Consider the following 14,560-nt stretch of genomic DNA (forward strand, 5'->3'; position numbering starts at 1 on the left):
GCTGTGTATCTAATCCTATCCTGTGTGATACTGTCTGCTGAGCTGTGTATCTAATGCCACAATGTGTGATACTGTCTGCTGAGCCGTGTATCTAATCCTATCCTGTGTGATACTGTCTGCTGAGCCGTGTATCTAATCCTATCCTGTGTGATACTGTCTGCTGAGCCGTGTATCTAATCCTCTTCTGTGTGATACTGTCTGCTGAGCCGTGTATCTAATCCTCTCGTGTGATACTGTCTGCTGAGCCGTGTATCTAATCCTATCCTGTGTGATACTGTCTGCTGAGCCGTGTATATCTAATCCCACCATGTGTGATACAGTCTGCTGAGCCGTGTATCTAATCCTCTCCTCTGTGATACAGTCTGCTGAGCTGTGTATCTAATCCTCTCCTGTGTGATACTGTCTGCTGAGCAGTGTATCTAATCCCACCCTCTGTGATACTGTCTGCTGAGCCGTGTATCTAATCCTCTCCTGTGTGATACTGTCTGCTGAGCCGTGTATCTAATCCTCTCCTGTGTGATACTGTCTGCTGAGCCGTGTATCTAATCCTCTCCTGTGTGATACAGTCTGCTGAGCTGTGTATCTAATCCTCTCCTGTGTGATACTGTCTGCTGAGCTGTGTATCTAATCCCACCCTCTGTGATACTGTCTGCTGAGCCGTGTATCTAATCCTCTCCTGTGTTATACTGTGTGCTGAGCTGTGTATCTAATGCCACAATGTGTGATACTGTCTGCTGAGCCGTGTATATCTAATCCCACCATGTGTGATACAGTCTGCTGAGCCGTGTATCTAATCCTCTCCTCTGTGATACAGTCTGCTGAGCTGTGTATCTAATCCTCTCCTGTGTGATACTGTCTGCTGAGCTGTGTATCTAATCCCACCCTCTGTGATACTGTCTGCTGAGCCGTGTATCTAATCCTCTCCTGTGTGATACTGTCTGCTGAGCCGTGTATCTAATCCTCTCCTGTGTGATACTGTCTGCTGAGCTGTGTATCTAATCCTCTCCTCTGTGATACAGTCTGCTGAGCCATGTATATCTAATCCCACCATGTGTGATACTGTCTGCTGTATCTAATCCTCTCCTGTGTGATACTGTCTGCTGAGCTGTGTATCTAATCCTCTCCTCTGTGATACTGTCTGCTGAGCCGTGTATCTAATCTCATAATGCAGGATACTCTGCCTCTCTGTATCTAATCCCGAGTGTGGTACATGACTTCCGGGACTCACTGAGGGCGACGTAGACGATGTTGAAGGTGAAGATGTAGATTGTCAGCAGCGACAAGGACAGGATGAAGAGGTAGAAGTAGCGGTAATTCCTCTTCCCCACACAGTTCCCCACCCACGGGCAGTGGTGGTCGAATCGCTCTGGAAAAGGAGCAGAATCCTGGCTGTGACCTCTCCTTATTACTAAGGACCAGGCTGGGAGTTGTAGTTCCACAGCTGGCAGTGACGTGCAGTATTCCCCCCACATGCAGTTACGCACCCACACAGTTATCGCAGATGCTGCAGTGAGAGGCGCGAGGAGGACGGAAGATCTTGCAGGTGTAACAATACTTCAGCTTCACGATCTGATTGTTGATCTGCACGTTCTTGATGCGAGGAGGCGGACGCTGACCCTGCGGGACGCTGCCATTGGCGGCCTCTGAAACACAAAGATCCTGAATCAGGAGGATAACCACGGCGTCCGTGGATAGAACGCACGCACTGACATTACCCACGCCACTGACACTGACATCCGTGGACACTACCCACACCGTGCACGCATGCTCAGCACTGACATTACCCACGCCACTCACATACACGTCACTACACACACCATATACGCATGCTCAGCACTGACATTACCCACACCACTCACATACATGGTCACTACACATACCGTACACGCATGCTCAGCACTGACATTACCCACGCCACTGACATACACGTCACTACACACACCATATACGCATGCTCAGTACTGACATTACCCACGCCACTGACAAACACGGTCACTACACATACCGTACACGCATGCTCAGTACTGACATTACCCACGCCACTGACAAACACGGTCACTACACATACCGTACACGCATGCTCAGCACTGACATTACCCACGCCACTCACATACAGGGTCACTACACACACCGTACACGCATGCTCAGTACTGACATTACCCACGCCACTGACATACACGGTCACTACACACACCGTACACGCATGCTCAGTACTGACATTACCCACGCCACTGACATACACGGTCACTACACACACCGTACACGCATGCTCAGTACTGACATTACCCACGCCACTGACATACACGGTCACTACACACACCGTACACGCATGCTCAGTACTGACATTACCCACGCCACTGACATACACGGTCACTACACACACCGTACACGCATGCTCAGTACTGACATTACCCACGCCACTGACATACACGTCACTACACATACCATATACGCATGCTCAGCACTGACATTACCCACGCCACTCACATACATGGTCACTACACATACCGTACACGCATGCTCAGCACTGACATTACCCACGCCACTCACATACAGGGTCACTACACACACCGTACACGCATGCTCAGTACTGACATTACCCACGCCACTGACATACACGGTCACTACACATACCGTACACGCATGCTCAGTACTGACATTACCCACGCCACTCACATACACGTCACTACACACACCATATACGCATGCTCAGCACTGACATTACCCACGCCACTGACAAACACTGTCACTACACACACCGTACACGCATGCTCAGTACTGACATTACCCACGCCACTGACATACACGGTCACTACACACACCGTACACGCATGCTCAGTACTGACATTACCCACGCCACTGACATACACGGTCACTACACACACCGTACACGCATGCTCAGTACTGACATTACCCACGCCACTGACATACACGGTCACTACACATACCGTACACGCATGCTCAGTACTGACATTACCCACGCCACTGACATACACGGTCACTACACATACCGTACACGCATGCTCAGTACTGACATTACCCACGCCACTGACATACACGGTCACTACACATACCGTACACGCATGCTCAGTACTGACATTACTCACGCCACTCACATACACGGTCACTACACATACCGTACACGCATGCTCAGCACTGACATTACCCACGCCACTGACACTGACATCCGTGGACACTACCCACACCGTGCACGCATGCTCAGCACTGACATTACCCACACCACTCACATACACGGTCACTACACACACACACACACCGTACACGCATGCTCAGCACTGACATTACCCACGCCACTCACATACACGGTCACTACCCACAACTTACACGCATGCTCAGCACTGACATTACCCACGCCACTGACATACACGGTCACTACCCACACCGTACACGCATGCTCAGCACTGACATTACCCACGCCACTCACATACACGGTCACTACACATACCGTACACGCATGCTCAGCACTGACATTACCCACGCCACTCACATACACGGTCACTACACATACCGTACACGCATGCTCAGCACTGACATTACCCACGCCACTGACATCCGTGGACACTACCCACACCGTACACGCATGCTCAGCACTGACATTACCCACGCCACTGACATCCGTGGTCACTACCCACAACGTACACGCATGCTCAGCACTGACATTACCCACGCCACTGACATCCGTGGACACTACCCACATTGTACACGCATGCTCAGCACTGACATTACCCACGCCACTCACATACACGGTCACTACCCACACCGTACACGCATGCTCAGCACTGACATTACCCACGCCACTCACATACACGGTCACTACCCACAACGTACACGCATGCTCAGCACTGACATTACCCACGCCACTCACATACACGGTCACTACACATACCATACACGCATGCTCAGCACTGACATTACCCACGGCACTGACATCCGTGGACACTACCCACACCGTACACGCATGCTCAGCACTGACATTACCCACGCCACTCACATACACGGTCACTACACACACCGTACACGCATGCTCAGCACTGACATTACCCACGCCACTGACATCCGTGGACACTACCCACACCGTACACGCATGCTCAGCACTGACATTACCCACGCCACTCACATACACGGTCACTACACATACCGTACACGCATGCTCAGCACTGACATTACTCACGCCACTGACATACACGGTCACTACCCACAACGTACACGCATGCTCAGCACTGACATTACCCACGCCACTAACATACACGGTCACTACCCACAACGTACACGCATGCTCAGCACTGACATTACCCACGCCACTCACACACGGCCACTACACACACCGTACACACATGCTCAGCACTGACATTACCCACGCCACTGACATCCGTGGACACTACCCACACCGTACACGCATGCTCAGCACTCAGACCATACCCACACCACTCACATGCACTACCCACACCGTGCACACATGCTCACCACTCACATACGTGCACACATGCACCCTTCCTACATCCATACATGGCCGCTTACCACATACATGGACAGTGAAGATACACCATGAAGTTGCATTAACTCTCACTAATAGACTGGTTCTGGTTGGCCGTGCCTAAGGAAATAATTTAAACAGGACATCCAGAATGCTCTGTTTTGCAGACATTTTGCCCCAGCAGAGTCCTTTCTACGTACTATGTATTTTTTGTTATTGTACCACTGATTTCCACTGCAGATGGTGAGGGCCGGGCGTGAGAATTCCTGTTATAAAATTCTTTATTTCAATTGCTGCACTGCCTACTTTTATCCTGCAGGTGGCACTGTTAGGCCTCTTTCACATTTCCGTCTTTTTCCATCACAATCCGTCGTTTTGTGAAAAAAAAAGGATCCAGCAAATGGTGCGGTTGGATCCGTTTTTTTCTCATAGACTTGCATTAACCATGGATTGTGACGGCTGGCCTTCCATTTCATCCATCGTGCACTGGATCCGTTGTAAAATTGCTGTCCGTCGGGTGGAGACAACGCACAGATGAACGGTTTTTTTCTGTACGTCGGGGGGGGGGGGGGGGGGGAGGGTGGCTGGGGAAAAAAAAAAATAATGAATATAATGAAAGCCTATGGGAGAAGGATCCGTCGCTGACTGTGAAAAGCAGGAATCCAGCGACTGGTTCCGTCTTTTCAACCTGAGCATGCGAGGAAGAATTTCCCATCAGGGAAATTCCCTCTTGCGCTCTCGTTTTACTAGCATCAATAGTAAAAAGATGTGTTAAAAATAATTTAAAAAATCGTGATATTCTCACCTTCCGGTGTCCCCCGCAGCCTCCCCGCGGCCCCCCCGATGCTCGCGGCGTCCTGCGCAGCCCCTGCAGGCCTCGCAATGCTCCGTTCCCAGTAATGCATAGCGAAATGACCCGATGACGTAGTGGTCTCGCAAGACCGCCATGTCATCACAGGTCATTGTCTCGCAATGCATCACTGGGAACGGAGCATCGCGAGCAACGGGAAGCCTGCAGGGGCTGCGCAGGACGCCGGAAGGTAAGAATATCACAATTTTTTTTTTTTTATTATTTTTATCATGGGTTGTGTTGTGCATGTGTTTTCACGAAGACGCGTACACAACGTGTGCACAAAGCCTTCTAGGATGCACTGGAACCGTAAAAAAAACGGCTCCAGTGCTCCCATTTTTTACAATCAGAATAGGATCTGTCTTTTCAACATTTTGACGGATTGCGACTGACTGTAAAAAACGGAAGTGTGAAAGACGCCTTACCAAATTATATGATATCAAACCTTCCGGATGACCTGGATCAGCCGAGCAGGACAACCTCAGAACTCCTGAGGCGGGAGCTGCACAGCAACACGTCACCCGCAAGTCACTGGGAAACGGCCGACAAATCACAACTTCAATTTGTAAGGGAGATACAATGGTGCAGGGATCATATTGGAAAACCCAACTCAGAGGTGCTGGTGTGTTCTAGAAACCTGCCTGACAATCACTGTCAGTGTGCACACAGTAATAGCCTGATATATTGGAGCAAAATAGCAGGAATATAAAAGTTACCTGCACGGGAAAAAAGATAGTCTACAGTGTTTTATCCATCTAATTTGATGCCCCAGATGAAGCAGTAAAATGCGAAACGTGCGTCGGGGGAGGGTGTCTGCTGTATATGCGGGATTCCACTAGTGAAATATTGTTCCTTAAGTCTGTTACTCTGCACTTCACTGCTCCATACGATATTTCCCGATATGTTGAGAGCTTATATTCCCTCTTCTTTCTGGCGTCATCTCTTGTATTGTTCTATTAAGGAGCACAGACTGGTCCCACAGGAGGAGGACACCGATGACGTCACCGTGTGAACCCAACACTTATCTTCCCATAAATCAGAAATTTCATTTACAGTGTAAATACAGATTATACAGGGGCCGGACAGAAATAACAGAATGAGCATCGATAGTGACGTCCCCGTCTCATGGCGAGGTGATGCCTTCAGAGGAGGCACAAGACTACAAAAACATGGCCGCTTTACCGCCCAAAGAGTGCCACATCCATCCACAGGCTGCGCTTTTACGGTGATGGGGACGAGCCCTTAGATGGGGCACATCGAAAGCAAAAGAAAAGTCAAAGATGCTATTGGATTTTTACAGGATGAAAAAGATGAAGAAGTGGTCAAAAATGATGTGGAGAAGCCGAATGTTTAAATTCCTATTTTGCATCTGTGTTCGCTAAGAAAGGAAATGTAACATCAACTGATCTTCATGGCGCAATCAAAGGAATAAAAGAATCCACATTATCTATAAACAGAGAGAAGGTGAGGGAACACTGAGCTTATTTACATGAATTTACATCTCCTGGTAAAGAACAGTTACATACTAGGGAACTGAAAGAGTTAACAGGAAATTTCAGAACCACTAGCCAGAATCTATGAAAAGTCCTGGGGAAAAGAAGTCCCAGAACATTGGAGAAGAGCAAATGCTGTCCCCATCTTCAAAAAAAAAAAAAAAAAGGAAAGAAGACGGAGCCAAGAAATTACAGGCCAGTGAGCCTTACTTCTATAACAGGAGAGATCTGAACAAATAATGCCGTCCTTTCACCAGATGATCATCAGTGTCCACAGCTGCCGACCTATCACCAGACGACCATCATCAGTGTCCACAGCCGCCGTCCTTTCACCAGACAATCATCATCAGTGTCCACAGCCGCCGTCCTTTCATCAGACGACTATCATCAGTGTCCACAGCTGCCGTCCTTTCATCAGACGACTATCATCAGTGTCCGCAGCTGCCGTCCTTTCACCAGACGATCATCAGTGTCCACAGCTGCCGACCTATCACCAGACGACCATCATCAGTGTCCACAGCTGCCGTCCTTTCATCAGACGACTATCATCAGTGTCCACAGCTGCCGTCCTTTCATCAGACGACTATCAGTGTCCGCAGCTGCCGTCCTTTCACCAGACGACTATCATCAGTGTCCACAGCCGCCGTCCTTTCATCAGACGACTATCATTAATGTCCTCAGCCGCCGTCCTTACATCAGACGACTATCATCAGTGTCCGCAGCCGCCGTCCTTTCATCAGACGACTATCATCAGTGTCCGCAGCCGCCATCCTATCACCAGACGACTATCATCAGTGTCCGCAGCTGCCGTCCTTTCATCAGACGACTATCAGTGTCCGCAGCTGCCGTCCTTTCACCAGACGACTATCATCAGTGTCCACAGCCGCCGTCCTTTCATCAGACGACTATCATTAATGTCCTCAGCCGCCGTCCTTACATCAGACGACTATCATCAGTGTCCGCAGCCGCCGTCCTTTCATCAGACGACTATCATCAGTGTCCGCAGCCGCCATCCTATCACCAGACGACTATCATCAGTGTCCGCAGCTGCCGTCCTTTCATCAGACGACTATCATCAGTGTCAACAGCCGCCGTCCTTTCATCAGACGACTATCATCAGTGTCCACAGCTGCCGTCCTTTCAGACGACTATCATCAGTGTCCTCAGCCGCCGTCCTTTCATCAGACGACTATCATCAGTGTCCTCAGCCGCCGTCCTTTCATCAGACGACTATCATCAGTGTCCTCAGCCGCCGTCCTTTCATCAGACGACTATCATCAGTGTCCTCAGCCACCGTCCTTTCATCAGACGACTATCATCAGTGTCCTCAGCCGCCGTCCTTTCATCAGACGACTATCATCAATGTCCGCAGCTGCCGTCCTATCAGACGACTATCATCAGTGTCCGCAGCCGCCGTCCTTTCATCAGACGACTATCATCAGTGTCCGCAGCTGCCGTCCTTTCATCAGACGACTATCATCAGTGTCCACAGCCGCCGTCCTTTCATCAGACGACTATCATCAGTGTCCGCAGCCGCCGTCCTTTCATCAGACGACTATCATCAGTGTCCGCAGCTGCCGTCCTATCAGACGACTATCATCAGTGTCCGCAGCCGCCGTCCTTTCATCAGACGACTATCATCAGTGTCCGCAGCCGCCGTCCTTTCATCAGACGATGTATAAATTGTGACCAGCGAATGATAAAAATAAGATTAGAACGATCTGAACTCTCATCTGGTTGATCTCGTTCCCGCGCCTTCCACAACGCCACGTTCCTATTATTCTCAGCTTTGGAGGCGCGAAGTGAAGGTGATGAAATCGTCGCAGACGTGTTACTACCAAATAATGAAACCTGCAGCGGGCGACAATCCGGGGACAAAAACGTATCAATGAGGTGAATGGCAGCTGCAACCTGCTGAGCGGTGACGTCTCAGAACAGCGAGAACGACTGCACGACCCGGATATCGCCCCACCGAAGAGAATGCACCAAGCAGGAGGATCGTGACCCCTCATACCCCTAATAATGGGGGAGGCGTCGGACCACCATGATAATCAGAGGATTCATCATCAATATCCTGGAAACCTTCGTGCCACAAATCCAGAAGTCATCAGTCTGAAACAGTAGATAAAAGATCGGATGAAACCAGATGAAAAACTGACACAACGTACGATCTGCGCCCGGCTATAGAAACGGACGGCGCCGGATCCTTTGTGGACGGATCAGTGTTACAATGTAGCAGTTTTTCATCGTTATGAAGATGATAAAAGCGGGATTAGCTTCTGACCGGCGACGACTGGATCCGTGGACTCCAGGGATCACAGCATGGATAGTCGATCCTCTGACTATGGCGCTGGTCCGATTCTTTGCACCTGGAGAGCAGCGGTTTTGGAGCAATGTGAACACTGAGGGGGGATACTGCGCTTATACAAGACCCATCGCCCCGACACACAGCGGCCGACGAAGGTGCGGACATCGGAGCCCCCGACATCCACAGCCGATCCCAGGGTTACAGGAGACCTCATGGACTTCAGGAAGATAACATCCCGGCATTACACATCCTCCATGTTCGCCCGAACCCCACCCAATACTACACCCTAGAGGTCTGTGGGAACCCCGAGCTTCCCTGACTGTCCATGGAGATGCCGAGACGTTCCTCATAAGACAGAGCGATAACACTCACAAAGAGGGGCCTGGAAAAGTGGTGGCCCGAAAAGGGGGCTTAATCATCGGTGGGTGACCGCTGCAGACAACCAACCTGTCACATCTGTGGCTGGTGATTGGCTTCAGTGATCAGGCCCCAACCATGCTGGAAGAGAAGGAGGGAGACAGATGGAGGACCGGGCAATGGGACAAAGGAGCGTTGGGGGAATCCACAGAGGAGGATTTTTCTTTTGTTTTTTTAAGTACACATTTATATTTCTTTATTTAAAGGAAAGCAGTGGAAAATCCCTTTAAGAGAAGACCCTTAATAAAAATTATATATATATATCTCAGGATCATGGGGTCCCAGAGATCAGACCCCTCGTGATCAGTCCATCATGTTGTAGGGGGGGGAAATTACCTAATATGTTGACAATGAGCCTAGAAGCCACATTCACACAATTGGAAGAATTAATGGCGCTTGGAGAACCCCTGATGTACCTAAACAGTGGAACTCGCCAAATTCTAACTCCAACCCTAACACAGGCCTAACCCCAACACAACCCTAACCCCAAAACACCTCTCCATAACCACAATCCTAACCCCAACACAACCCTAACCCCAAAACACCTCTCCATAACCACAATCCTAACCCCAACACAACCCTAACACAGGCCTAACCCCAACACAACCCTAACCCCAAAACACCCCTCCATAACCACAATCCTAACCCCAACACAACCCTAACCCCAAAACACCCCTCCATAACCACAATCCTAACCCCAACACAACCCTAACACAGGCCTAACCCCAAAATAGCCCTCCAGAGCCACAATCCTAACCCCAACACAACCCTCCATAACCACAATCCTAACCCCAACACAACCCTCCAGAACCACAATCCTGACCCCAACACAACCCTCCATAACCACAATCCTAACCCCAACACAACCCTAACACAACCCTAACCCCAAAACACCCCTCCATAACCACAATCCTAACCCCAACACAACCCTAACCCCAAAACACCTCTCCATAACCACAATCCTAACCCCAACACAACCCTAACCCCAAAACACCCCTCCATAACCACAATCCTAACCCCAACACAACCCTAACACAGGCCTAACCCCAACACAACCCTAACCCCAAAACACCCCTCCATAACCACAATCCTAACCCCAACACAACCCTAACACAGGCCTAACCCCAACACAACCCTAACCCCAAAACACCCCTCCATAACCACAATCCTAACCCCAACACAACCCTAACCCCAAAACACCCCTCCATAACCACAATCCTAACCCCAACACAACCCTAACCCCAAAACACCCCTCCATAACCACAATCATAACCCCAACACAACCCTAACACAGGCCTAACCCCAAAATAGCCCTCCAGAACCACAATCCTAACCCCAACACAACCCTCCATAACCACAATCCTGACCCCAACACAACCCTCCATAACCACAATCCTGACCCCAACACAACCCTCCATAACCACAATCCTGACCCCAACACAACCCTAACCCCAAAACACCCCTCCATAACCACAATCCTGACCCCAACGCAACCCTCCATAACCACAATCCTGACCCCAACGCAACCCTCCATAACCACAATCCTGACCCCAACGCAACCCTCCATAACCACAATCCTGACCCCAACACAACCCTCCATAACCACAATCCTGACCCCAACACAACCCTAGCCCCAACCCTAATCGAAAAAAAACAAAAACTTTATTTTATTATTTTTAACTAACTAATGGGGGTGACGAAGGGGTGGTTTGATTTACTATTGGGCATGCGCCCGCCATTTTCTTCCCGGGAGAAGATGCCTAGGGCCGGGGGAAAGGACCGGGGGATGCACGAGCTGCCGAAGGTACCGGGGGTCTCTCCTCTGATGTGCTAGATCATATCGCAGGAGAGAGAAATAAATGGGAAATCAGACTTTTTTTTGTGGTCGCCGTTATTCCGAGAATAACGTCAATCGCAACACTGGGGACAATCATGTTCTTCAGGGTCTCAGCTACACCCGGTAGCACCCCGGAGGTTTTCTGACACTGGGGGGTGTTAGAACGCCATTTCTCAGCTTTGTTAAAAAGTGGCGCTGAGGAATAAGTACCCTTAACTGCAGTCGTTAAAAGATTAATAGATTAGGAATAATAATTAAATAATAAATAATAGTAATACAGATGAGAATTTGTAGAACACTTAAAGGGAAGGTGCCGCAATTTTGTTTTTGTATTAAAAATGATTGTTTATATAAACAATTATTTTTAATACAAAATCATTTTTTTTTAACTTTAATATATTTTTTATTATTAATTATTTTTGCAGCCACTGGGCGCCGCCATTTTGCTTTGCAGCAGTGTAAGAATCCCAGCAGGACACTTCCACTCTGCTGCCCTGGACATAGGAGGCTGCGGTCGGCGTCCGACCCATTAGCTACAATTATAAACTGCTCTGATGTGGCCACGTCCCCTGGGCGGTCTCCACATCACAGCAGAGGCAGGAGATCGGCGCCATCTTGCCTCAGCCCACAGTGGAGTGTAGCTGTGAGCTCCACTGTGACTGAGAGCTGCTCCCCTCACACTGTCAGCGGCGTTCCCTGTCCTCTGCTGCCTGGTGTGTGGCTGTAATCCCTAGAGAGGGTGAAGGAATGCTGCCGTCTGATGTCCTCTTATCTGGAGCTGCAGAGAGGTAACAGAGGGGGATGGGGGAGGCTCTGTGCTGCTCGACCTCTCACTGCAGCTCCTCACAGGACATCAGACCGTGCATCTATCACTAGACTGTGCTGAGCCAAGTATCTAATCCTCTCCTGTGTGATAGTGTCTGCTGGCCCCTGTAGCTAATCCTCTCATGTGATACTGTGCTGAGCCATGCATCTAATCCTCTCCTGTGTGATAGTGTCTGCTGGCCCCTGTAGCTAATCCTCTCATGTGATACTATGCTGAGCCATGCATCTAATCCTCTCATGTGTGATACTATGCTGAGCCATGCATCTAATCCTCTCCTGTGTGATATTATGCTGAGCCGTGTATCTAATCCTGTCCTGTGTGATACTGTCTGCTGAGCCATGCATCTAACCCTCTCCTGTATGATACTATGCTGAGCCATGCATCTAATCCTCTCCTGTGTGATACTGTCTGCTGAGCCGTGTATCTAATCCTATACTGTGTGATACTATGCTGAGCCGTGTATCTAATCCTATACTGTGTGATATTATGCTGAGCCGTGTATCTAATCCTCTCCTGTGTGATACTGTCTGCTGAGCTGTGTATCTAATCCTCTCCTGTGTGATACTGTCTGCTGAGCCGTGTATCTAATCCTATACTGTGTGATACTATGCTGAGCCATGCATCTAATCCTCTCCTGTGTGATATTATGCTGAGCCGTGTATCTAATCCTATACTGTGTGATACTGTCTGCTGAGCCGTGTATCTAATCCTATACTGTGTGATACTATGCTGAGCCGTGTATCTAATCCTATACTGTGTGATACTATGCTGAGCCGTGTATCTAATCCTCTCCTCTGTGATACAGTCTGCTGAGCCGTGTATCTAATCCTCTCCTGTGTGATACTGACTGCTGAGCCGTGTATATAATCCTCTCCTGTGTGATACTGACTGCTGAGCCATGTATCTAATCCTCTCCTGTGTGATACTGACTGCTGAGCCGTGTATCTAATCCTATCCTGTGATACTGACTGCTGAGCCGTGTATCTAATCCTGTCCTGTGTGATACTGTGTGCTGAGCCGTGTATCTAATCCTCTCTTGTGTGATACTGTCTGGTGAACCGTGTATCTAATCCTCTTCTATGCACTCCTCTCCCCCCTGCATATCTTTCCCCATTGCACACACAACTCAATGCGTGCGATAACAGGAGCTGCGTCATGCTGTATTATGGCATTATGTGAGATCTATATGACGGTATTATGTGATCTGTATGGTGGTATTATGCTTGATCAGTATTGTGAGAATTATATGGTGGTACTGTGTGTGTGATCTATATGGCAGTATTATGTGAGAACACTGGCAGCATTATGTGTGATCTATATGGCGGTATGTGAGAACACTGGTGGTATTATGTGTGATCTATATGGCGGTATGTGAGAACACTGGTGGTATTATGTGTGATCTATATGGTGGTATTATGTAAGAACACTATGGCAGTATTATGTGTGATCTATATGGCGGTATTATGTGAGAACACTATGGCAGTATTATGTGTGATCTATATGGCGGTATGTGAGAACACTATGGCAGTATTATGTGTGATCTATATGGCGGTATGTGAGAACACTGGTGGTATTGTGTGATCTATATGGCGGTATTATGTGAGAACACTATGGCAGTATTATGTGTGATCTATATGGCGGTATGTGAAAACACTGGTGGTATTATGTGTGATCTATATGGCGGTATGTGAGAACACTGGTGGTATTGTGTGTGATCTATATGGCGGTATGTGAGAACACTGGTGGTATTATGTGTGATCTATATGGCGGTATGTGAGAACACTGGTGGTATTGTGTGATCTATATGGCGGTATTATGTGAGAACACTATGGCAGTATTATGTGTGATCTATATGGCGGTATTATGTGAGAACACTGGCAGTATTATGTGTGATCTATATGGCGGTATGTGAGAACACTGGCAGCATTATGTGTGATCTATATGACGGTATGTGAGAACACTGGTGGTATTGTGTGATCTATATGGCGGTATTATGTGAGAACACTATGGCAGTATTATGTGTGATCTATATGGCGGTATTATGTGAGAACACTGGCAGTATTATGTGTGATCTATATGGCGGTATGTGAGAACACTGGTGGTATTATGTGTGATCTATATGGCGGTATGTGAGAACACTGGTGGTATTATGTGTGATCTATATGGCGGTATTATGTGAGAACACTATGGCAGTATTATGTGTGATCTATATGGCGGTATGTGAAAACACTGGTGGTATTATGTGTGATCTATATGGTGGTATGTGAGAACACTGGCAGTATTATGTGTGATCTATATGGCGGTATTATGTGAGAACACTATGGCAGTATTATG

General features: G+C 48.6%; 1 protein-coding gene across 1 annotated transcript in view; it reads right to left on the bottom strand.

Moving 5' to 3' along the window:
- ZDHHC9 (zinc finger DHHC-type palmitoyltransferase 9) overlaps positions 1-14,560 on the bottom strand; it is a 69,036-nt gene that overhangs the window by 12,166 nt on the left and 42,310 nt on the right. The window contains exons 4-5 of the mRNA XM_069746093.1: positions 1,485-1,643; positions 1,229-1,366 (exon numbers count right to left, since the gene is read on the bottom strand). Of these exons, the coding sequence (XP_069602194.1) occupies positions 1,229-1,366; positions 1,485-1,643 (297 nt within the window). The remainder of the gene's footprint in view (positions 1-1,228; positions 1,367-1,484; positions 1,644-14,560) is intronic.

This window comes from Ranitomeya imitator, chromosome 2 (assembly GCF_032444005.1).
Source record: "Ranitomeya imitator isolate aRanImi1 chromosome 2, aRanImi1.pri, whole genome shotgun sequence".
Classification (NCBI taxonomy): domain Eukaryota; kingdom Metazoa; phylum Chordata; class Amphibia; order Anura; family Dendrobatidae; genus Ranitomeya; species Ranitomeya imitator.